This window comes from Mytilus edulis, chromosome 7 (genome assembly GCF_963676685.1).
Source record: "Mytilus edulis chromosome 7, xbMytEdul2.2, whole genome shotgun sequence".
NCBI classification, from domain to species: Eukaryota; Metazoa; Mollusca; class Bivalvia; order Mytilida; family Mytilidae; genus Mytilus; species Mytilus edulis.
Genome location: NC_092350.1, coordinates 90,055,804 through 90,082,831, shown reverse-complemented (window position 1 = coordinate 90,082,831; position 27,028 = coordinate 90,055,804). Strand labels below are relative to the sequence as shown.

General features: G+C 33.3%; 2 protein-coding genes and 1 long non-coding RNA gene across 3 annotated transcripts; 1 reads left to right on the top strand and 2 right to left on the bottom strand.

Annotated features, from left to right (window-relative positions):
• The first annotated feature begins 1,631 nt into the window (after positions 1-1,631).
• LOC139482446 (uncharacterized) lies at positions 1,632-5,084 on the top strand. The gene is made up of 2 exons (XM_071266343.1): positions 1,632-2,471; positions 4,547-5,084. The coding sequence occupies exons 1-2, from the start codon at positions 1,740-1,742 to the stop codon at positions 4,556-4,558; spliced, it is 744 nt and encodes a 247-aa protein (XP_071122444.1). The 5' UTR covers positions 1,632-1,739; the 3' UTR covers positions 4,559-5,084.
• A 3,995-nt stretch (positions 5,085-9,079) lies between these two features.
• On the bottom strand, positions 9,080-15,448 carry LOC139529670 (uncharacterized). Its single transcript, XR_011665867.1, has 3 exons — positions 15,342-15,448; positions 14,226-14,319; positions 9,080-9,630 (listed from the first exon to the last, which is right to left on the bottom strand). It is a non-coding gene; the product is annotated as an uncharacterized lncRNA (long non-coding RNA).
• A 3,936-nt stretch (positions 15,449-19,384) lies between these two features.
• On the bottom strand, positions 19,385-22,680 carry LOC139483486 (putative nuclease HARBI1). The gene is made up of 4 exons (XM_071267507.1): positions 22,406-22,680; positions 22,136-22,314; positions 20,280-20,566; positions 19,385-19,576 (listed from the first exon to the last, which is right to left on the bottom strand). Exons 1-4 carry the CDS (start codon positions 22,678-22,680, stop codon positions 19,385-19,387), a joined length of 933 nt encoding a protein of 310 aa, XP_071123608.1.
• Between the last annotated feature and the right edge of the window lie 4,348 nt (positions 22,681-27,028).

The window sequence follows — 27,028 nt, the reverse complement described above, 5'->3', positions numbered from 1 at the left end:
AATCTCATATTATCTGTACAACTTCATTTTAAAATACATGCAAAATACAGCTAAGATTGTTTCTTTCTTCATACATATCTCTGATTATTTATTGAAAAACAAATTGGGAATGTGTCCATGGGACGCTGATGATGCTGTGGAGTGTCATTATTTGTGATTTTTGTTCCATTCCCATGTATGATGAGAGTAGTATTATTCTAGTACATGCTTTATTGACAACCACTATGACACATGAGTAAAAGGCTGACATATGTTTCTGGGATTGTTTCTTTCTTCATACATATCTCTGATTGTGCTATAGTCACAAGTTCAATAGCACATGAGTAAAAGGCTGACATATGTTACTGCGGAGTGTCATTATTCATGTTGTCTGATCAATTCACATAAACAATGAGAGTATTTTTATTCTAGTACATGCTTCATTGACAACCACTATGACACTAGTCCCAGAAATTTATTAGCAAAAGCATACTTAAACACAAGCAATACAGACAAAAATGACGTCATGCAGATTATGTATCTATAAAATAAAATATTATACCTACCTGCCTACCCATGACAAAAAATGTACTGAGCTAAGTTATTTTTTGGGAAAGAAAAATAAAATATTTTACCTACCTACCTACCCTGTTTCAAAACATAGGGTCGGAAAAGGGCAAACAAACAATATTTTAATTTAGGCCTTATTCTAGTAGTATGGCGTTCATTATCACTGGACTAGTATATATTTGTTTAGGGGCCAGCTGAAGGACGCCTCCGGGTGCGGGAATTTCTCGCTACATTGAAGACCTGTTGGTGACCCTCTGCTGTTGTTTTTTATTTGGTCGGGTTGTTGTCTCTTTGACACATTCCCCATTTCCATTCTCAATTTTATTTATTGACAACTTCTATGACACATGTGTAAAAGGCTGACATATGTTTCTGTGGAGTGTCATTATTTGTGCCTTTTGTTCGATTCACATGGACAATGAGGGTATTATTATTCTATTTCAGGCTTTATTGCCAACCACTATTGACACATGAGTGAAAGGCCGACATATGTTACTGTGGAGTGTCATTATTCGTGACTTTTGTTCGATTCACATGTACGATGAGAGTATTATTATTCTAGTACATGCTTTGTTGACAACAACTATGACACATGTGTAAATGGATGAAATATGTTTCTGGGATTGTTTCTTTCTTCATACATATCTCTGATTATTTCTTGAAAAAAAATAATCATTTGTATGTGCTACTCCTTAAATATATATGTGCTCAAACCATATGCTTGTTATTCTTATTTGTGCTATATTCACAAGTTCAATAGTACATGAGCAAAAGGCTGGCATATGTTACTGTGGAGTGCTATTATTCGTGTTTTGTGTTCGATTCGCATAAACAATGAGAGTATTATTATTTTATTTCAGGCTTTATTGACAACCACTATGACACATGAGTAAAAGGCTGACATATGTTGCTGTGGAGTGTCACTATTCTTGTTTGTGCTCTTTTCACTAGCATAATAACACATGAAGAAAACTGTGATACATATGACTGTGGAGTAATATATTTTTCAGCGTTTCGCAGTATAGCGGAAAAATACTGTCTTAAAGTTTCTGTTATATTTTTTATGGGTCAATGATATATGATTCGATAGGTCAGGTGACCTAATGTTTTGTTATGTAAATTTGTTTTTCGCGGGTTCGTGAAAAAATTGTCTAGGTGGTCATTCTAGCCGTAGACATCGTATAGTTAAAATGTCGGAGCCGGTACAGTTACATTCTTTGATTAAACAGCGTGTTCAAGAAGCTGTTTCAACCGCACAGAATGATATTGTGCATCACATGGACAGGATTATCAAAAGCAGTTTTGACGCTTTCCAAAAGTCGACGAACGAAAATCAACGACAACTGTCAGAAACACAACTTGCTAAGATTGAAGAGATGAATTCGGACAATTATGTGTTTAAAAGGAAAGGGAATGAAGAACAATTTAAAGTCAATTCCAAAGTTGCCAATAAGATGAAGGAAGCTAGATGTTTTCTGAGGGAAGACCCGGAGCAAACCGAACAGACCCAAAAGGCAGCACAAAGTATCAGTGAAGGTTTGGATATTTTACGGCATAGACAAAAATTAGTTAAATTGGCAGATCAATCTGAAAGTGGCTGGAAAACAGTGACAGAATACGAAACTCATAGTCTGGCCGACGACTCTGAAGATGAGAAACGAATCATCAGAGCCGAAAACAAAGCTGCACGTAAAATAAAGAACGAGAAACAAAGTAAACAACATAGATCAACCCCTTACAGTACCTCTCAGTCGTCGAGATTTAATTCCAACGCACCTAGAAATAATGTTCCAGTTCAACGCCCAGGGAAATGTTATGGTATTTTAATGTGTGGTATTCCCGGACACTGGAGGGTAGACCATCAAACTGGTGCTTTTGGTGCAACTATGCAAAGAAACAAGATTGACAAGATAAGTAAAAATGTAAATAGTTTTGATAAAACTGTAGAAAACTTTGATAGTTTTGACAAAAGCACAATTGAAAAAGATACGCATTCACAATTCGTCAAGCTTGAACACACATGTAAAAGTACAGTTACAAAGGTGAACTCTAACGATTCACCGGTAAACAGGTTACGCAATGCGTACACTTATTGGCAAAGTATTAATGCAAACGACTATATTCTTAGTATTATTAGAGATGGTTACAAAATTCCGTTTTATACAGAACCTGAAAGCTGTAGTTTAAGGAACAATAAGACGGCATTTGATAATGCAGAGTTTGTTGAATCCGAGATTACTAAGTTAATTAGTCGGGGTTGTATATCTCAAGTACCCGAGTTACCTAAAGTAGTCAATCCTCTCACAGTTGCGAGGAATAAAGAAAAATTCAGACTTGTTCTTGACTGCAGGCATATAACCCCCACTTACACAAATTTAGGTTCAAATATGAAGATGCTGTTGAAGCTAGTCATATGTTCGAAAAGGGGGACTATCTATTTACATACGATCTTCGATCGGCATATCATCATATTGAAATATTTGAAGATCACAAAACGTACTTAGGTTTCAGTTGGTTTCATGAACATGAAGAAGTAACAAAATACTACGTTTTTAACGTATTACCTTTTGGTATAAGTACAGCAGGATACATATTTACAAAGGTTGTTAGATGCATTGTAAAATATTTAAGAGACTAAGGATTACAGATTATAATGTATCTTGATGATGGCATAGGTGGGGCAAGTGAAATTAGTAAGGCTAATTTCTGTAGCTTAACTGTACGTTATGCTTTAAGGTCGGCTGGTTTTTTAATTGCCGAAGAAAAGTGTAGTTGGGAACCAAGTCAATCAGTTACTTGGTTAGGTTTGGTGTGGGACATGAAAGATGGTATTGTTTATGTGACAGAAACTAGATTGAATAAGTTGAAAGATACGCTGAATGTGATTATTCACAGGTTGAGAAAAGGTGAAATAAAAGTAACAGCCAGGTTTTTGGCGTCAATTATTGGACAGATTATTTCTATGCAAGGGGCAATGGGCCCAGTAGTACGATTGCGTACAAGGAGTATGTACGATTGCTTATTGTATAGAGCAAGTTGGAACGCTCCTGTGCTTTTGAATAGCAAAGCATTAGATGAAATTGTTTTCTGGAAGGAAAACGTAGCCATACTGAATGGCAGAGATTTGAGTATAGTGTAACAGTACTCTTGCATTGTTTACAGTAATGCCTCCGGTATAGGTTTCGGAGGGTATGCTGTCAGTATCAGTGATACCGAAGTTATGGGTAGTTGGAATTCAGTAGAAAGTTTGAAAAGCTCCACATGGAGAGAGTTAGAAGCGGTATATAGAGTTTTGTTGTCATTACTAGTAACATTACAAGGTGAAACTATTAAGTGGTATACTGATAATCAAAATATTGTTTACATTATTAAGCAAGGTAGTAAAAAGGGCGATCTACAATTAATCGCTATCAAGATAGCCAATGTATGCAAGCTTAACAATATTGTATTATTACCACAGTGGGTACCAAGAGAGGAAAACGTTAAGGCTGATCAGATCAGTAAAAGTGTAGACTGTGATGACTGGGGAATAGACCCAGAAGTGTATTCAGTTCTAGATAATTTGTGGGGTCCTCATACGGTAGATCGATTTGCGTCAGATTATAATACAAAATGTTTGGTCTTCAACTCTAAGCACTGGTGTCCTAATACTTCAGGTATTAATGCTTTTGATCAAGATTGGAAAAGCGAAATTAATTGGATTGTACCCCCACCTTCACTTGTTTCCAAATGTATTCAAAAAATGAGACAAGAAAAATCTATCGGTACACTAATTGTTCCATACTGGAGGTCAGCTCCTTTTTGGCCAATTTTAAACGTTGGTATTGAAGGTTCGCAAACATTTGCGAGTTTTGTAGGAGACAGCAGAGTGTTGTCATCAAGTGTAGTTATAAGAGGAAGAGGAAAGAACGGATTATTCGGAAAGACAGATACAAATTTCAGTATGTTGGCACTTAAAATTAGATTTTAGATATTTATCATTATATTTGTTTTTTAGGGATCGGGTTAAAATGTACCATTCAGAAAGAGATTTCACAGTGTGGAGCGATCTCAGAAAATTTCACTCAACTTGGTGGGAAAATGGAAGAGTACTTGTTACATTCACATAGCAGCAACACCATTAGTAAATATTTTTATTCTTTTAAACGTTGGGAACAGTTTATATCTAGAGAAGGAGGAAAATATATTCCCGCTTCTCCAATTCACGTCGCTTTATATTTAACTCATTTACTGGATAAAGGATCGTCAAAAAGTGTAGTGCAATCTGCCGTTTACGGGATCAAGTGGGCGCATAACATTCAAGGAATTCAAGATCCGACAACAAATTCTTTCGTTGTAAATTTAATGGAAGCTGCAAAACGACAACCACACAGACCGAGAGTGAAAAAAGATCACATTACCGTAGATGTTTTGATAAATTTATGTTCTAAGTACAAAGATTGTAATGATTTACTTGTTATACGGGATTTAACTATGATTATTTTATGTTTTGCTGGTTTTCTTCGTTATGATGAAATAAGCAGTATTCGTTGTAAGGATATAGTTTTCAAGTCTGTCTGCACGGCAAAATGCATATTTTAGTTGAGTCTAATTTAGTGGCCAAAATTATTGTGTAGTTAGGACTCATTTTTCTTGTTTGTGCTCTATTTACAAGCAAAATGACACCTGCATAAAAGATTGAAATATGTGGTGTAACATTGTTCTTTTTTTATACTTTTTATATCGGCTAATTGATTTGTCAGTGAATGCTTGGTATCAAGTGTGTTGGTAAAGCATGATAAGATTGTAGTTGTATTGGTAGTGTATGATGTGTTGCTGGAGTATGATTAGATCATAGCTTTGTTAGTAGTACATGCATATGATTGGTGTAAGGTGTGTTGGTGGAATGTGATTAGTTGGTAGTTATGATGGTAAGGTATGATTGGATGGTTGATGTGCTGGTGGTGTAGGATTGGTGTTAGATGTGTAATTGGAGTATGATTTGATGGTTGATGTGTAGGTAGTATATCATGTGTAATTAGAGCATGATTGGATGGTTGATGTGCTTGTGGTGTAGGATTGGTGTTAGATATGCAATTGGAGTATGATTTGATGGTTGATGTGCTGGTGGTGTAGGATTGGTGTTAGATATGCAATGGGAGTATGATTTGATGGTTGATGTGCTGGTGGTGTAGGATTGGTGTTAGATGTGTAATTGGAGTGTGATTAGATGGTTAATGTGTAGAAAGTGTATCATGTGTAATTGGAGTATGATTAGATTGTCGATGTGCTGGTGGTGTAGGATTGATGTTAGATAAAGAATTGGAGTATGATTTGATGGTTGATGTACTCGTAGTGTATTATTGGTTTAAGATATGTAATTGGAGTACGATAAGATGGTTGATGTGCTCGTAGTGTATTATTGGTGTTAGATGTGTAATTGGAGTGTGATTAGATGGTTGATGTGATGACTGAGTATTATTGGTGTTAGATGTGTAATTGGAGTATGATTAGATAGTTGATGTGCTGACAGTGTATTATTGGTGTTAAATGTGTAATCAGAATATGATTAGATGGTTAATGTGCCGGTAGTGTATTATTGGTGTCAGATGTGTTTGTGGAGTATGTTTAGATGGTTGATGTGTTGGTAGTGTATTATTGGTGTTAGATGTGTAATTAGAGTATGATTAGATGGTTGATGCGCTGGTAGTGTATTATTGGTGTTAGATGTGTTTGTGGAGTATGTTTAGATGGTTGATGTGTTGGTAGTGTATTATTGGTGTTAGATGTGTAATTAGAATATGATTAGATGGTTGATGTGTTGGTAGTGTATTATTAGTGTTAGATGTGTAATTAGAGTATGATTAGATGGTTGATACGCTGTTAGTGTATTATGTGTAATTGGAATATGATTAGATGGTTGATGTGCTGGTGGTGTAGGATTGGTGTTAGATGTGTAATTAAAGTATGATTAGATGGTTAATGTGCTCGTGGTGTATTATTGGTGTTAAATGTGTAATCAGAGTATGATTAGATGGTTAATGTGCCGGTAGTGTATTATTGGTGTCAGATGTGTTTGTGGAGTATGTTTAGATGGTTGATGTGTTGGTAGTGTATTATTGGTGTTAGATGTGTAATTAGAGTATGATTAGATGGTTGATGCGCTGGTAGTGTATTATTGGTGTTAGATGTGTTTGTGGAGTATGTTTAGATGGTTGATGTGTTGGTAGTGTATTATTGGTGTTAGATGTGTAATTAGAGTATGATTAGATGGTTGATGCGCTGGTAGTGTATTATTGGTGTTAGATGTGTTTGTGGAGTATGTTTAGATGGTTGATGTGTTGGTAGTGTATTATTGGTGTTAGATGTGTAATTAGAGTATGATTAGATGGTTGATGCGCTGGTAGTGTATTATTGGTGTCAGATGTGTTTGTGGAGTATGTTTAGATGGTTAATGTGTTGGTAGTCTATTATTAGTGTTAGATGTGTAATTAGAATATGATTAGATGGTTGATGTGTTGGTAGTGTATTATTAGTGTTAGATGTGTAATTAGAGTATGATTAGATGGTTGATACGCTGTTAGTGTATTATGTGTAATTGGAATATGATTAGATGGTTGATGTGCTGGTGGTGTAGGATTGGTGTTAGATGTGTAATTGGAGTATGATTAGATGGTTGGTGTGCTGTAGTGTATAATTGGTTTATCAGTTTTTTGACTTATGTTAATAACTAATAATCCCTACACCATTTTAAATACTTATCAAATAAATTTTTCGCTGTATATATGAATTCAAAATGTTCACATTTTTGTGTTAATAAAGATAGTCCATCCATGTAAACGCAAAGCACCAGACTGATTTCTTCATATTTAGTTTTACCATTTATTATATAGGTATTTCATCATAAAGATGTACTATATTTTACATTATTGTACTGCATCTCTTTACACTCAACTATTGTATTTGTATATACATTGTACTTTCTCTGATGGCTGTATTTGTATTTATATTCATTTGTAATTCTACTTTCTCTGTTCACTTGTATTTAGAGAATAAAGTATCTGTCTAATAAGAGTAAAACTGAATGTTACCTGTTTTGATTTCACCCAAGGACTGCAACCTTTATCTATTAAACATTTTGTTATGTCAATATATCCTTTCTCAGCAGCAACATGTAAAGCTGTTTCTCCATACTATGACAATATAAAATATAAACATGTTAATGGTGTGTGATAATAAAACAAAAGAGGAGTCAAACATTTATCAAAATGTAAGAAATATCACATCGAGTAAGAAAAAAACAATTATACTTATGTATAAACTTATAAATGGTTGATTAAGATTATAAACTAAATATATATTTCCTTATTCAGTTCAACAAAAATTAGCATTAGTACGGTATATAATTGGAACAAGCTAAATAATAGCAAACCTCAGTTTATATAGTTCTAACAAGTATTTGTTGCACATGATTTTATGCTGATTCTGTATAAAGATCAATGTTGAAAAAAAAAAATTCTCAAGAAACATAAAAACAAGTTATATTTTCTGACTGAGCTCGACAAGAATTAAAAAATGAGACCCCACTTTATATAATTCTGTCAAGTATTTTTAAAAGATATTTTCTAATTCAGTTCTACATAGGAAAAAATTGCAACATATGTTTTCATATGTTTAACATATGTTTTTTGAAAACATATGTAAACATATGTTTAGGCCCGACATGAAAGCATATGTTTTCAAACATATGAAAAACATATGTTTTCAAACATATGAAAAACATATGTTTTTAAAATCATATGAAAAACATGTTTTTCGTACATGTTAACAAATGAAAAACATGTTTTGATATGTTTTCATACTAGACCTAAACATATGTTTTCATATGTTTTAGTCTAAATATATGTTTTCATATGTTTGGCCCAAACATATGTTTTCATATTGGTCCTAAATATGTTCATTTTTTATTTTTTAAATGCATTTATTTTCTCATTTAGATTTATTTTTTTGGGATTTGTTTTTAAGGGTAATTTTTTTATGTTTTTCTTCTTTATCTTTTTTTTCTCTGTCGGGAACTCATTTTGAGTGTAAATACTACAATGTGACGAGTTGTTGTTGTAAAAACTACTGAACTCCACAGAAAACACATGGCAAAATCAAAAGTTCAAACATAAAAACAACTGTATACATTAGCATTCCTTTATGCAGAAAAATAATAATCACAGACAGTGCTCCATAATTTATATATCAAGTATAACCGTTTTTTTTATTAAGTTGTTGTATCATCTATTTTCATGTTTTTGTCTCTTTGACATACGCCATATCTATTGTTTATATTGTATTTTCATATGTTTCTCTTTGACATATCCCATAAATTTTCTATTGTCTCTATTCTATTTTCATATTTTTGTCTCTTTGACACACTCCATTTCTATTGTCTATATTCTAGTTTCATATGTCTCTTTGACATGTCCCATTTCTATTGTCACTATTATATTTTCATATGTATGTCACTTTGACATATCTCATTTCTATTGTCTATATTCTGTTTTCATATTTTTTGTCTCTTTGACATACCCCATTTTTATTGTCTTATAACCTATTTTCTATGTTTGCCTCTTTGGCATACCCTAATTCTATTGTATCACATTTCTATTGTCTATATTTTATTTGCAAATGTTTGTCTCTGTGACTTAGACCATTTCTATCGTCTTTATTCTATTTTCCTCTGATGTATGTGATATTTCTATTGTCTTTATTCTATTTCCCTCTGATGTATGTGTAATTTCTATTGCTATATCACCATACACAGATATTAATGGTCTACTGTCACTGCTAGCTATTACAGGTGCAAGTGTATGCAGCTGCTTTTATGGCTTGCTGTTTGGTGTGAGCAAATGCTCTGTTTTGAAGACCGTACTTTGACCTATAATGGTTTACCTTTACAAATTGTGATTTGGATGGAGAGTTGTCTCATTGGCACTAATACCACATCTTCTTATATCATATGATTAAGAAAGACAACTAGATTGACTTTTGAGTTCAATATTGTATTAATCTAAAATGAATGTTCTTTGATTCTGTTTCTTTACTGTTCAGTTCCTGCAAGTAAAAATAAAAGAACAGAGTTTTAATGTCCACTGAGTTGCAGATACTTTATCTATCAAGGAGCAATAACTAAAAACGGCACTTGAAAAAATTATAAATAAAAAGTGTGCTTGGAAAAAAGTTCTTTTTCTCAACAGACCTTCAAGGGCATTACTAATATTATACTATATGTTGGATAAAAAAAATTGTACTGTTGAGACCACTTTATGGCAATTTTCCACTATTTTAAATATATATTGCTGATATTAAAGTATAGTATAAGTTTTTTTTTAAATCTGTCAAGAATGGTACATTGTACCTGCAAGACAAATATAAACACTTTACAATCATTCCATAAATATAATGTAGTTCAACTTTGCTTTAAGTATCGATAAAAGACCAAATCAAGAAAAAAAAATAATATTGATCAATGGATGATTGACAAAGTTATTGATGTTCAAAAAAACTGTAACCACAGACTGAACCTAAATTTTGAGGATACAGACAACACCGACGGATCCAACATAATCTAGGATCTAGGACCACTGTTTTGCTTTTGAAAGCAAAACCAGAACATGTATATCTGTGCAATTATTAATACTTATGCTGTTGTGGTCCTACATCTTTTTATGTGTTCAATATTTTTGCATTACACAAAGTCACGCTTTCTTAGACTGCTTGAAATGAAAACTGTTTTGTTGTTACATTGAATATATTGAAGGTGAACTGATAGATATTTTTGCATCTATTATTATTTTGCTATTTCTTTTTTAAGTAATTGTTAATTAGTCAACCCATTTGTGGCTGATTTTAACATGGTTCTTATGTTACGTGCCATCTACCATACTGTATGTATTTTTAATTTTTCAATGGTTCACATTTTGCATCCTTATACAAGTGGAAGCCCAGAGCTCCAAATAGGCTGCGTATTCGCGTGATCACGCAATACAAATGATAAAAAAAACCCAATGCAATTGCCCATTGCAAGGTTCAAGAACCCAATTAGTTCAAAGGAAAACCCAATTATATGCCAAAACCATGAGTGCTCAACCTTTTATTGGCTACCTCTTTCGTTATTTACCCTTATCTGTTTAGTCGTCGCGTAAATCTATTTGTATAATATTTATAATTGGAAATGTCCTTTTGTTCTAAAAATAGATCCCTGCATCAAGTAGCTGAAATGGGTCCCTGCTGGATTTTTCCGTTTGCCCAAAGGTACACATGTTTTTGAAAACATTTCGAACTTCTAGGCGTTTATCCAATTAGCGTGTGTCATTTTGACATATTTTTTTCGAATTGCTCGGGATGTATCATAACATACATTGAATTAAAACGAAAGTGAATGTCCAGTAAAAATATTGAATAGAAGCATGTTTTCAGCTTCTTTTGAATAGCTGAGGGAAAGTTATGATGATAACAAGACTCAGCCAGTGATTTTAGGAAGCGTCCATCTAACGCACAGGCGTGTTTGCGTAACTTAACGAGAACATTGCTAATTAACACGGGGTTTCGTCAAAAACAAACTCAGTTGGAAAAAGTTCTAATAAGGGATCACTTAACCCAGATTTATGTAAACTGAATAAAACAAAAACATTCAAGTATAGTTAGAGTTTATATACTATTTTTTTCATTTTACGGTTAATGAGTGATAAAAATTCTGAGATGAGTGCCTGTGAAAACACATATCCATTTTTTACAGTTTATATAAGTTGTGAGAAAATACAAAACTAGCAGAAGGTTTGAAACTGGACACAAATTAAACCTACAATTGCTCTTCAGTGAATAAACCAAATAAAATAGCTAGCACGTATACAAAGAAAGAAACATATTTAAGATGGAAAAACATCTGTGGTTGATATTGCCTAAATATTCAATATTGTGTTGATGTAAAAACCCAATACATTAAGGAGCTTGGTGGTGAAAAACCCAATACATTAAGGAGCTTGGTGGTGAAAAACCCAATTTGATATTAACTTAAGGGGTGAATTTGAATTGATAATGCAATAAAAACCAGATGCTCCGCAGGGCGCAGCTTTATACGACCGCAGAGGTTGAACCCTGAACGGTTGGGGCAAGTATGGACACAACATTCAAGCTGGATTCAGCTCTAAATTTGGATTGTGATTAAATAGTTGACACAGCATAGGTTTCTGACACAGAATGAATGTGGTCTAATGAACTTAAAAAAATTTTTTTGCCTTTGAGCAATTCACTATGCTGTTGAATATTAATCCTCTCAAAAAAATGTTTGAAGAAATTTTCTTATTATTTATGAAATCTGAAATGAAAAAAATTGACCCCCCAATTTTTTTTCACATCCCCCTTTCCCTTATTTCAAAACTGATCTCAATTCAAATTTCTAATGAAGTTTGCAACAATAACTACTCATAAATACACCATAAAATATTAAAATGTAAAAAAGTGCTTGTTATCACTGAATGGTAAAGATTGTTTTAATCTATCAGTTGGTAGTAAAAGTGAATATACATTGTATATTGTATAAAACAATGATTTAAGTTGATTCAACTACTATTCTGGACAAAGAAAGATAACTCCAATTGAAATCCAATTGGAATTTCTTGCTATTGCACAATATTGTGCAATTAGATATTTCTTGCTATTGTGCAATACTGTGCAATTGAAAATATTTGCTATTGCACAATACTGTGCAATTGAAGATTTCTTGCTATTGCTGAATACTGTGCAATTGAAAATTTCTTGCTATTGCACAATACTTAATATAATAAATTTTGGATCCTGACTTGGACCAACTTGAAAAACTGGGCCCATAATCAAAAATCAAAGTACAAAGAGATTCAGCATATCAAAGAGGCCCAAGAATTCAATTTTTGTTAAAATCAAACTTAGTTTAATTTTGGACCCTTTGGACTTTAATGTAGACCAATTTTAAAACGGGACCAAAAATTAAGAATCTACATACACAGTTAGATTTGGCATATCAAAGAACCTCAATTATTCAATTTTTGATGAAATCAAACAAAGTTTAATTTTGGACCCCGATTTGGACCAACTTGAAAACTGGGCCAATAATAAAAAATCTAAGTACATTTTTAGATTCAGCATATCAAAGAACCCCAAGGATTAAATTTTTGTTAAGATCAAACTAAGTTTAATTTTGGACCCTTTGGACCTTAATGTAGACCAATTTGAAAACGGGACCAAAAATTAGGAGTCTACATACACAGTTAGATTCGGCATATCAAAGAACCCCAATAATTCAATTTTTGATGAAATCAAACAAAGTTGACCCTTTGGGCCCTTTATTCCTAAACTGTTGGGACCAAAACTCCCAAAATCAATACCAACCTCCCTTTTATGGTCATAAACCTTGTGTTTAAATTTCAAAGATTTCTATTTACTAATACTAAAGTTATGGTGCGAAAACCAAGAAAAATGCTTATTTGGGTCCCTTTTTGGCCCCTAATTCCTAAACTGTTGGGACCTTAACTCCCAAAATCGATACCAACCTTCCTTTTGTGGTCATAAACATTGTGTTTAAATTTCATTGATTTCTATTTACTTAAACTAAAGTTATTGTGCGAAAACCAAGAATAATGCTTATTTGGGCCCTTTTTTGGCCCCCAATTCCTAAACTGTTGGACCCAAAACTCCCAAAATCAATCCCAACCGATCTTTTGTGGTCATAAACCTTGTGTCAAAATTTCATAGATTTCTATTAACTTAAACTAAAGTTATAGTGCGAAAACCAAGAAAATGCTTATTTGGGCCCTTTTTGGCCCCTAATTCCTAAAATGTTGGGACCAAAACTCCCAAAATCAATCCCAACCTTCCTTTTGTGGTCATAAACCTTGTGTTAAAATTTCATAGATTTCTATTCACTTTGACTAAAGTTAGAGTGCGAAAACTAAAAGTATTCGGACGACGACGACGACGACGACGACGACGACGACGCCAACGTGATAGCAATATACGACGAAAAATTTGAATTGCGGTCGTATAAAAACTTAATCACCCAATTACATAAGAAAATGGTGGGTAAAAACCCCAATTTGTGAATTCTTATCTGGAGCTCTGGGAAGGTTAATTTATGGTATGGATTTTGATTATTGTTCATTGCTGTACAGTGACCAGTAAATAATTAATCTTCATCATGTTTTTTTTTAATTGACAGTTCACACATTGAGAATCATACCACATCTCCTTATATCTGTATCCTAGTTCTTAAAAAATACTTTACATTTACAATAAAATTATCAAATTGATATATGTTTGAAAACTCTTTCCAATAATGCAAAAAGATTAATTTATAGATTTGGCGAGCTTATTTTAATGTCCAGTGGCAAATACTTTATGTATATTAAAGACGAAAACAACTTTTGAACATGTTAAAAATACATTTCATAATATAAGGTATGTGATGCAAATGCTTGAACTATTTGAGCTTCTCACATATCATGCCTGTGCAGCAGAAGCAGAGGAGACAGGTAAGGATTCCTTGATGCATATATACTTGACATCAGAAAGACAGAAAAATAAACAACAGTAAACATTTACAATTACACTTGAGAAGTTTTAAATAGATAAAATTAAACTATTTAAATTAACTGCAATGCTTCATATGAACTTACTTTGATACCAGTTCTTTTTGCAGGACATCCACGCTTACATGTACATGTACACCAGTGATTCTAATGCTGCACTTTCTTTTCATTTGGAAACAAGCTAAAATTGTCAATTTTAATTTAATCAAGATGTCCAGACAAAAACTAGATGTAATAAGAACTGATGCACACTAATTTATACTTTTACTTTTGAGTGAATGGAAACAATATATAAACAAACAGGACCCAGTTGTTCATCACTTGGTTACATTTAACCCTCTGTTAAATATAACCCAGGGTTAAATCATTTAACCGACGGTTGCATAACCAAGGGTTAAAATTTTGTTGTACAACATGATTTTAACCCTTGGTTATGTAACCGTCGGTTAAATTTTTTTTAACCAAGGGTTATATTTAACTGAGGATTTATATTCCCACAATGCATTATTCTTATGTATTATTTCCTGGCACCAAGAAATCAATATTGCTGAATCAGTCACCTCAGACAAAAAAAGACAAAAAAAAACCTAACTTCAGCAAGGATGAGGAATTGAAAGTTCAAAATTTGGTTGAAATACACTATGATATAATAAATTCCAAACAAACAAACACCATAACAAACAAAAAAAAAAGCACAAATTTGGCAAACCATTGCTCAGCAGACAAGTGCCTTGGAAGTTGCAATCAGAACTGCCAAAAAGGTAAAAGACAAATGGACTAACTGCAAAGAGAGTATTTTCAGACAATAGGAGAGAGTCTGTTAAGACTGGGGGAGGCCCAAAGCCAAAGGAAGTGAGCATTGCTATTTCAAACATCATTGACCTCTGCAAAGATAGCGCCTCTTTCAAAGGCATTGGAAGTGGTGTAGAGACAGATATATCGAGTATGTTTGACTACAAAATATGCACAGTTTTTTATTCTGATTAAATATTTCTATTCTATCAAACAAATAAAGCAAAATCCCCAACAAAACACTCGTCGTCTGTTTGTTTACATTTTTAACGGTAAACGACCTTCACCTCTCAAATATGCGAGCGTAATTATGCCGATTTGGGTAAATCGCTTCATTCATTGTGTTATCAATTTAAGTCAACATCAATCGTTTTTCATGTTGTTTCTCTATCACTTCTAACCACGACTTACATTTTGACAAATTCTGTCAGCTCTGTCATCGTAAAAAACGCACTTGCTTTGAGCATGCCATATAATTTACACACCACCATCGTGTACAGGTGCTTGTTTCGTTTTCATATAATCTCTGATTTTCTTGAATATTTGATAAAAAAATAACAAAAACTTTCTGGTTGAACATCTGTCTTACGAATATGAATGATAAGATTTCAACAATGTGGATTTATATCATAACATAAACTCCTTATTTTTAATTAAATTCATTTAGAGATTTATGGTGAGGTTCATTAAGGAGTTTTCTACAAATTACTAATTTACTACTATAATATTAATTCCGTTTTAAATTTGAATTAAAACAATTGTCCTGATTGTTGCACCGTAAAGCATTCCTTTTTTCTTTATTTGTTTATAATATTTTGGTACTGATTTGCAATCTTTGATTTAACATGTCTGGTAAACTGTGTCACTATACAATTTTCTAAGGGTCTCAATGGGATTTACAGACCAATTTCAAAATAGGTTAAATATTTGCATTGCATTAAACTTTTTTAATTGAAATAATATTTGTCAATTAAAATTGAGTATAAGCTAAATTTTAAACAATTTATTATTCTGTTATTCATGAATACCCTTTGCATAAGCATTCACATCAACCAGTTTTAAATTCACTAAATCTGACCAAGGATTTGTATAGTACTTACTATACAAATCCTTGATCATGATGATGTTGATCTGACTAAATATATCTTCTTCTCAGATCTTATTCAAATTTGTTTAATATTTGTTTTGTTTTAATTTGTTGAGTACAGTAGACTTAAAATCACAATATTTTTCATAATTATGTAATCATTTAATTTGTATAAATTAAAATCATCATTTGATCATTCATCTTGAATTACATTTTTGAATGGTTTAATCAAAAACTTTGTGTGATCCTTTATAGAACACCTTACTCAATTTTGTGACTGAAACCTGAAGGAGTCATATTCTTTTAAGTTAAAATATCAAGTCCTGGCAATCATTGAATGCCCTAATGACTTATTCAGTCCTTATAAAAATCAATGACAGTTTTCAACACATTAATATGAAAATCGGTTTTATTAAAATATGGAATTCTTAAAAAGTGCATTGATCGTCAAAAAAGGGGGTCCTTACCCGGAATAAGTAGGGGAGTTTATCATGTTCCCATCCTAGTGCATAGATTGTCCAAAAAAGGTGGTTCCAATTATATGGTCTCATTCAAGTGTATTGATAGTCCAACAAAGGAGGGTCCCAACCCAGGATAAGGGTTAAGGAGTGGCGTTCCAACTATATGTCCTCATTCAAGTGCATAGATCGTCCAAATAGGAGAGGTTCCAAATATATGTCCCAATTCAAGGGCAGAAATCGCCCAAAAATGGGGGTTCCAACTATATGTCCCATTTAAAATGCATTGATCGTCAAAAAAGGGGGACAACTTCAATTTTGGCTCTGTGTGTGTGTATGTGAGGGAGGGATGTCTGTGATTTTTAAAACAATTCCAATCTAATAAAAAGAATTAGAAACGATTTTCGTGCGGGGACATCAATTTGATTTCTTTGGGAGCTCCCCTTAATGGTACGATCTTGTGGGTGCTTAATTACATTTCTATTTATTATAAAATCGTTTCAACTGTAAGGCTTAGGTTTCCCAGGCATATGCAGGCTAATATACAAAAATATTTGCTTGAGGTAAAGAAATTAAATCACTCCTTGAAAAAGCAAAAGACATGAGTGTAGAAATTCACCAATTTCTACAGAATTACAGTCCAAATATAGCATTGCCAAAAGTAGGAGACAGCATCTTAAACAATTATGTAGACACCACAAAAGGCATCACAGAAGAGGAAAGAGATGCATTGACTTCTTTTTTGTCTACATACCAGGAAATAAATTTTCAGTAATAGATGTCCCAACAATGGTGCATGATACAATTTCATTTATTGTGCATCACTCAGACAAAAAAGGTACAACACTAGAATTGTAGACTAGTTAAAGTCCACGAAATTAACCAATATACCTGATACCAATCGTTCATCATTTCTTCCACCTGAATCACATTCCGCTTCATTGACAAATAAGGAACGGTACATTATTTTAGCGTGTCAATTTTAAATGAAACGTCCTTGTTTAATACATGTACTTAAAATATAAATGTAGATGTCCAACAAAATAATAACATATTCCAGCGAACCATGGAAATAAGGTTCGTCAGTTGAAATGAGTCTATGCTGGAGTGGATGTCATTCGTCGCTGTATGCTCTGGTTGGGTTTAGATTTCATTGGCAATTATAACCCTTGTTTTTTTATATATTTTTGACATTATGCGAAAAGTATATATATAAAAAAAAAACCAAGACAGACACCAAACAAAAAACAAAAGCAATAAGAGACAATTGTTTGGCACCGTATGCAGTATGCTATTGATATCATATTAGTATATCTAGTTAATTATCACTTAAAACAAGGATTGACAATTTTGGTTACATTCAATGTCTTTTTTATAGATGAAGATCCAGTTGAAAAAATAACAGAATATGATTCAGATTCAGACGATTATGAACCCGCCTTGGACTTGTCATTTGCACAATCACCACAAGATCAGGGAACACAGAGTTTAAATACGACGTTTTAGAGTCACTATCTATTACATCTGCATCCCAGATATCTATTTCCCGTTCATCATGTCCTCATTCTGCTGTATCCAAGACATCTGCATTATTCCAGACACCAGGTCCATCCGGTATTAGCATTGCAAGGTAAATGATTGTAAATTATTTATAAATCAAATAATGAGAAGTACCCCTTTAGAGTGTGCTGTCCATCCGTTTATGGTAGCTTCAAATGTATGAATACTTACAATCATTCAATATTGAACAAAGTAAACGTGCTTTTATATTTCATTACATATTTTTTCTATATTTTAACTTTGGTTATTGAAAAAAACAACAAGACACCACTGGAAAATACAAAAAAAGACTGTTATCAAATAAAAACAGACAAAATTATGTAAAAATTCAATCAAGTATATTTTCCTTCCTAGCATATTTACAGAAACATCGACAACTGATTGTGTCAAAGGCATTATCTTGAATGATAACAAAATAGTATTCTCAAAATTGAAGTGAAAAGCCTAAATGACATAAAACTGAAGTATTAAACATACATTGAGTAAAACAGTAAACATGTGAAAATGCTTACATATAAAAAAGTTATCAAACACCAAAATTACCAATAATGATTCATGGGAAAGTGAGGTAAAATTTATATTTGACTATTTTGTAACAGGAAAGGAGGCAACAAACAACCGACGAAAAGACGGAAAACGCAGGAAGATGTTTTTGATATGCAGTGTAAAATGTATGAGAAGGAATTGGTAAAGCAAGACAAAGAAATTGAAAGATAAGACTTGCAAATTGATTTATTGAAATATATGAAACGGAATCCATCTATTCCGGTTTCACCATCTGTTAATCAGTTGCTTCTAGGAAGCTTGCTGAATATATAAGCTGCTGTTAAAAAAAGACTGTGATTTGATTGTTCTAAATTGTTATACTATTTTAATATATTCACATTTAAATTTTGTGAGAAATGTCTGCATTTAAGAAGAAACATTTTCTGCAATGCATCACCAACAGTTAAAGTAAATTTTTACTGATTTACAATCAAAACTTTTAAAATTATACTGTATATTATTCAATCATCACAATTATAAATATCAAGGAAAAAGATTTGGTTACAGCAAATGAAGCGAATACACATTTTTCTATCAATTTGTCAAAAATGATAAAAAAAAAATGCAGTCTTAAAATTTTTACAACATTTGTGGTTGTTGATCGTGTAAATGTCCATCAGTAGAACGCATTCATGAATATTTCAATAAGAGAAAATATTTTATTTTCAAGTACACTAAATGACTGTTTCATTGACCAGAAAAAGTCTGTTGGATGTTAAATGTATATTAAATATGCTTATTAAGTTTTATAATTTCTTTTTGAATTCATTTTGAATGAAATATAAAGTTGTCAAATATATGGGTCAAAAGAATGATCTTGCGATGTAGTCCCTGACACTTTTTCCATCTTGAGGTCCATTGTATGCATTCACTGGAACAGGTGGTGGATTGTTGCATGGTGTCTCATCAAGTGGATCTTTCCTCAAAACAGCTATATTGTGAAGTACAGCACATGCACCTATTACGCGACACACCTTATCTGGCTTCATTCTGATCTACAAAATAATAGAAGAAAATAGTGTTTAGTGTTACATGATTTTTAAATTTGAGTAAGTTTCGACCTCTCCATCATCTGACATAGTTCAAAAAAAGGCTTTTTATATATAGTATAGTTTAACATGTGACTATCCCAGAACGAATAAAATTAGTTAGAAAATACGGATATATGCTATTCATTGCGCCTTGTGTATAAAGGCAATGTGAGTACATATTTATAAAAAATGTTTGTATGATGGTTGTTCGCTTTAAGTTCAATGGCGAATATTTCATGTATGTTCAGAACGAAAAAAGTTTACAATTCCTACAATAGGTAGGCCATGTAATTTCTTTTTATTAATATGAATAAGTAGATGACATAAGAGTGTGAACGCTAAACCCAAGATACAATGTATAGTTAAAGTAAGCAATTCTAGGTTAAGCATACGTCCTTCAACATTGAGTCTTGACTCACACCGAATTATCAAGCAACAAAAGTCCCCTCCCCCCAAAGACCAGTTTCGGGGCTTTTTATAGCTGAGTATGGAATATTGGCTTTATTCATTGTTGAAGGCAGTATGTTAGCCTGTGGCTGTTAGTTTATATACAGAACAAGAAACATCATTCATAATAACATTCATTCAATACCAATACACTGACACCAAAGGACATGTGTTGCACATTGCATTTTAAAATGAAAAACTAGAAGACAGAATACAATACCTCTGAGTGAAGAACATGAAATCTCCCTTTCCAGACTCCAAAGGTTCTCTCGATAAGAGATCTTGTTGAGACATGACTACCATTAAATCTTTCTTGGTGTGGTTCCTGTGGGTTGTTGTAAGGGGTCAATAAGAATGGACGACACATGTAACCGCTGTCACCAAGCAGAACACCATCTACAAGGCCTTTGTGGTTATCCTCAAGGTGTTTGCAGATTGATGAAGTCTTAAAAATATGAGAATCGTGAACTGATCCAGGCCAATCTGCAGTGATCTGAGTAAACTTTCCTACAAAACGGAAATAAGTATCATTATTATTATTATCATCCATTAAAAACATGCACTACTAATTTCCCCTTCATTTTATTGGCCTTTTCAGTATACATTTGTTCAATGCAGTCGATAAAGTTGGAATAAGGAACATGTGCACAGTGCGACATTAATAGATAATATTTATTTTCAAATAGACATTAACATTGAACGTTTTCCAGGGTAATGTAATAAATACAATCATAGAAACTAAGACACATCAATACGAGACTCGAAAATGATACAATAAGAAAGGGTTTACAGCCTCATACCTGAACAGGCGCGGATCCAGAGGGGGGGGGGGGGGTCCGGGGGCTGGAACCCCCCTTTTTTTTGGACGATCAATGCATTTAATTGGAACCCCCCCCCCTTTGTCCTGGGTTAGGAACCCCCCCCCCCTTTTTAAAATGGCTGGATCCGCCCCTGCTGAAAAAAACATAAATAAATAAAAACGAAAAGGTTTTGTGTGTATATCATATAGCAATTATTTGTTTGTATGATTAAGTTAACACTAGTTTCACGTATGTTTGAAATAAAAATTAAAGTAAAAAAAATCCACTCATATTGAACATTGAACATGTGCATCTCTACTAGAACCCCCCTGGACCCCCCCCCCTCCCCCCCCTGGATTCGCCACTGCAGAACATAACCACATATACAATACCTTTGATTATGTATTACGTCAAACTATGAATTGACGTTTTCTTTCCAGTAGTTTCCTTTTTACATTACATTTAGTCTAGTGATGTCGTCTTGAAAGGCTAATTTATTATTTTTCTGTTACGCCTAGTCTGAAAGGCGTAACAAAAAACATAATAGCCTTTCAAGACGTCATAATTATTTGGATTACATTACATTCTATGAATGTGGGTTTTTTTTTTAAATTATTTCGCTATTCTTAAACAATATTCAAAACAGACAAAGTGTTTTCCTAATGACCCCCCTCCCCCCTCCCCCTAAATAAATATCAAAATAATCTCTCCCCTAAAATGGAGCGTAAAACAAATTAAAAAAATGAACATCTTTTCACCATACATCTATTCACCATACCAAAAAGTGACTGATGATCAACATTCGATTTAATGCTGAGCTAAACTTAATCTGTGATGATGATTTTCTTCCGGGTTTCGAGTTTCTATTTTTAGACATAAACGCGGTCATGTTAGAGAGCACCCTTTTTCTTCTTTGTAAGTTTACGTTACAGGTTACGATCAAAGGTACAAGATGATATTTTCTTTGGTGTAATCTATAACAGCATGCGCACTACATTTTTCTTGTTTTTGACAATTCCATACTTTTAATATATTTAGTACAAAAGTTATAATTTTTTAAGTGCTTGGTCTTTATGGTAAACTCTGAAAGAAGCTTTACGTCATTCCTTTAAATCCTAATGTCTAGCCAAGCCGAACAGTAAAACAATTAAAACACTATAGGGGAGGGTGGGGTGGGAGGGGTCCTGATCCCGATAGCTGGGCTTAAAAACATGAAATCCCGAGGTCCGAAATTTAAATAAACCTTAAACAAATTAAAGTACTTTGACAGGCTTACCTTCATGATTACATACGGCTTGAACATTGATACTGGCAAAGTTCTTTCTGTTGACGAAAGCAGGTTCATCTTCGGTTGGCCTCTGGATTCGTACATGGGTACAGTCAATGCATCCTACGACATGTGGGAAATTAGCTTGTTCATGAAAACCTAACTTGACCTCATCAATGTCAGCTTTACTGGTTGGAAAAGATATAAAATCCTTTTTTTCTGGCTAGTATGGCATTTGTAACATCATCCACGGCTCTGCTTACTGTTGACTTGTCATACCCCAAGGTATCACCAATCACTTGAAGAAATGCCCCGCTTGCATAAAATCTTAGGGCAATAGACAACTGCTCCTCTACTGTCAGTGCGGTCTTTTTCATAGTTCCTCGTTGCAGGTTTTTTCCAAGTAGATCCACTAAAAAATCACAGGTCTCCCTCCCAAATCTATATCTCTCTCTCATTTCTCTTTCTGTTAAGTTTGTGAGATTATTTCCTCCCCGAAATACTCGCGGTTTTCTTACTTTAACATTTGGAATATTAAAAACAGGTGCTGCCATTTTAAAACTTTTAACTCTAGGTTAAATATTTAACCCAGCCCCTAAAGGTGGGTTTAATATATCCGGTTTAACTAATGCTTTAACAGAGGGTTAAATTTAACCACAGGATGAAAAACAGAAAATAACCAAGGGTTAAAATTTAACCAAGGGTTATGATGTTTAACCCTTGGTTAAAATTTAACCGAGAGTTGAACAACTGGGTCCAGAAAGAAGAACAGTGAAAATTATAAATATATGTATATTATGAACTTCTCAAATAAAATTAACTATTCTGCAGTGTATCCCATTCAGATAGACAGAACTTCTACGTTTTTTTAGGTTGAATACATGTACAATGTATACAGATGAAAAGTTTAAATTTCTTTTTCAGACCCTCAAACAGTTTGGCACAGACTGTAAAGTGCTGTCTAAAGTTTAAACAAGAGTGCACACGCTGAAATGTCTCGCCTTCTTTACTTATCATTGATATTATGTTGATAGTCCTCAATATATAGCTTTATTACAACTGTTACATAAACTTAACATTAACCAAGAAAACTAAACATTGACCAATAAACCATGAAAATGAGGTCAAGGTTAGATGAACCATGCCAGGCAGCTATATGTACAGCTAACAATTCTTCCATACAACAAATATAGTTGACCTATACGTTATAGTTTAAGAAAAACAGACCAAAACACAAAATCTTAACACTGAGCAATGAACCGTGAAAATGAAGTCAAGGTAAAAAAAAACCTGAGCGACTGACATATAGATCATAAAATATTTCTATACACCAAATATAGTTGATTTATTTCATATAGTATTAGAAAAAAGACCAAAACTCAAAAACTTAACTTTGACCATTGAACCATGAAAATGAGGTCAAGGTCAGATAACACCTGCCCACTAGACATGTACATCTTACAATCATTCCATACACCAAATGTAGTAGACCTATTGTATACAGTATAAGAAAAACAGACCAAAACACAAAAACTTAACTTTAACCACTGAACCATGAAAATGAGGTCAAAGTCAGATGACACCTGCCAGTTGGACATGTACACCTTACAGTCCTTCCATACACCAAATATACTAGACCTATTGCTTATAGTATCCAAGATATGGACTTGACCACCAAAACTTAACCGTGTTCACTGATCCATGAAATGAGGTCAAGGTCAAGTAAAAACTGTCTGACGGGCATGAGAACCTTGCAAGGTACATGTACGCACATGCCAAATATAGTTATCCTATTACTTATAATAAGAGAGAATTTAACATTACAAAATATCTGAACTTTTTTTTCAAGTAGTCACTGAACCATGAAAATGAGGTCAGGGACATTGGACATGTGACTGACGGAAACCTCGCAACATGAGGCATCTATAAACATGTTTAACCCCGCCGCATTTTTGCGCCTGTCCCAAGTCAGGAGCCTCTGGCCTTTGTTAGTCTTGTATTATTTTAATTTTAGTTTCTTGTGTACAATTTGGAAATTAGTATGGCGTTCATTATCACTGGACTAGTATATATTTGTTTAGGGGCCAGCTGAAGGACGCCTCCGGGTGCGGGAATTTCTCGCTACATTGAAGACCTGTTGGTGACCCTCTGCTGTTGTTTTTTATTTGGTCGGGTTGTAGTCTCTTTGACACATTCCCCATTTCCATTCTCAATTTTACAAAGTATGAAGCATCCAGGTCTTCCACCTTCTAAAATATAAAGCTTTTAAGAAGTGAGCTAACACCGCCGCCGCCGCCGGATCACTATCCCTATGTCGAGCTTTCTGCAACTAAAGTTGCAGGCTCGACACAAAATAGATGTGTCAAAGCGTCACGAATGGCCCCGTCTCAAAAAGTTGAAAAATCTGCAATTTCAATAACAAATGTGGACAAAAACATGATGGTAGTCTTTAAATATAGAGGCCTTTAAAAGTCTGTATGACTGACATTAATTTCAACAATTTATCAAAGTCCATAGACTGTAATTTCGGAAAAATTAGCCGAGCAGAACAAAACTTAAACTTGATCTGTAACTCATGTTGGTTAACTCACATGCCAAAAATCATCCCAATATCTGAAAGAGTTTAGAAAAAAGCCTGTATAACTGTGATTTTTAAAAATTTATCAAAGTCCGAAGCCCGTAATTTCGCCCAAAATTAGCAGAGCAGAACAAAACTTAAACTTGATCTGTAACTCATCATGGTTAATTTACATACCAAAATTCAGCCCAATATCTGAAGACATTTAGAAAAAAACTCTGTATAATGGTCTGTTGCGGAATGACGGAATGACAGAATTACGGACAACGGTAAAACTATATGGCACCGGTGGGGCCATAAAAACATTTAGGCATTAACTCCTGTTTATTAAATCTTGATTTGCTGTTTCATAGGCAAATTGTTAAAATACAACATTTAGAGGCAAGATTATCTCATGAACATAACATGCTGTAATTTGTGTTAACCATCCATACTTCATGCATTGAATAAAAGAACAGTGTTTCAATGTACTTTGACAAATGATGGATATATACATTTGCTGTTAAAAAGCATAAAGTACAAAAAATATGTATATTCTTTTAACCTTTTTCATAAATTATACATAATCTACAAGAAATTTAAACATGTGTCACTGTGGTTTGCAATTTTCCAAACAAAATATCTATTTCCAAGAGGCATAACTCCTGTAAACACATTCTATTGATCTTGTATTGCTTATCATGGTCAATGATTGTAAATAGCCTGTTATTCCCAAGAGGCATTACTCCTGTAAACACATTCTATTGATCTTGTATTGCTTATCATGGTCAATGATTGTAAATAGCCTGTTATTTCCAAGAGGCATTACTCCTGTAAACACATTCTATTGATCTTGTATTACTTATCATGGTCAATGATTGTAAATAGCCTGTTATGTTTCTCTCTATCTTATTTAGTTTTTGCTTAAAACACAAAAGAGAATATAAAAAAATCATTTCAAGGCAATTACTCCTATAATGAGACACGGTCTACTTATCTTTGGAAACATTGACTAAAAGATTGCAAAATTTATGAAAAATTGACTATTAAGGGCAACAACTCTTTAAGGGGTCAATTGAGCATTTTGGTAATGTTGACTTTTGTAGAACTTACTTTGCTGAACATTATTGCTATTAACAGTTTGTCTCTATCTATTATAATATTCAAGACAATAACCAATTTTCTTAAAATTACCAATTCAGGGGCAGCAACCCAACAACAGGTTGTCAGAGGTGTCATCTTGGTTGATGTGTGGGGTCATCAGATACATTTGTTCAAACTTGATACGTACATGTATACCCTAATGATGATTTAGGCCAAATTAGTTAGTTTTTTTGGCTCAGTAGATTCAGAGGAGAAGATTTTTGTAAAACTAAAAGGATATTGACAGACAAGTTTTGCTTGTTCTTTTTAGGCTTTGTTCTTTTTAGCCTAAAAAGAACAAGAAATGAAGTGTAAATAGAGCTTCCAATGCTATTTTCTATAAAATTGACCCGTAGAAAAAATAATTTTTCACTGCTTACATGAAATCAAAACTTGTAACATGTAGAGAGTCCGACAACAACAATATATTCAAATAAAGTTATCCTTTTCATTACATACCTCTCTTCATAAAATAATCCATTGCCTGCTGCTCTTTATATGCACATAAAGTCATAAATCAATATGAAAATCTATGAATTCATTATATAATCTAGAAAGCAATGCCTCAAATAATTCCGTTCTGTTGCTTAGCTTCTTCTTCTTGAAAAACATGTACTTTCATTGAAAATGCTAAAAGAAATAATGTAAAATCAAATGAAGTGAGAATATCTGCCAAATTGCTGTAAATATTTTTAAACATGTATGTTATAATAAGATAAAACTGGCTTATTTTTATCTTTTAAAACAAGATCAAAAGATCTAGATGTGGCCTGAAAAAAATAAACTACCAGTAGTATATAATGCCAATATTTTTCATCAGTCAACTGTACATGGTCAAGGGGATAACTTAAGTGACTTATTGGTGAAAATAACATGCATTTTGTTGTATGCCAGATAATTTCATGAGTTGTCTACTCTTTGTTTCTAAAATTTTCTTCATCTGTAGTAACACTATGTTAGTTATTTGTTGTTTTTGTTGGGCACTAGAGAATTTTTGAAACTATACGTGTGCTGCTGCAGTAACTACATGTAAATACAGGCGGAGGACATTTTAGCCCATTGATAGGACATTTGAGCGTAAACAAGTGAAACTGTGAGCTTCTGCTCACTGATGATACCCCCGTCCAAATGTGTTCGGTAAACAGGAAGTTGTCGAGTGATGAATCTGAAAACGCATCAAACGGTATAGCTGACTTATATCA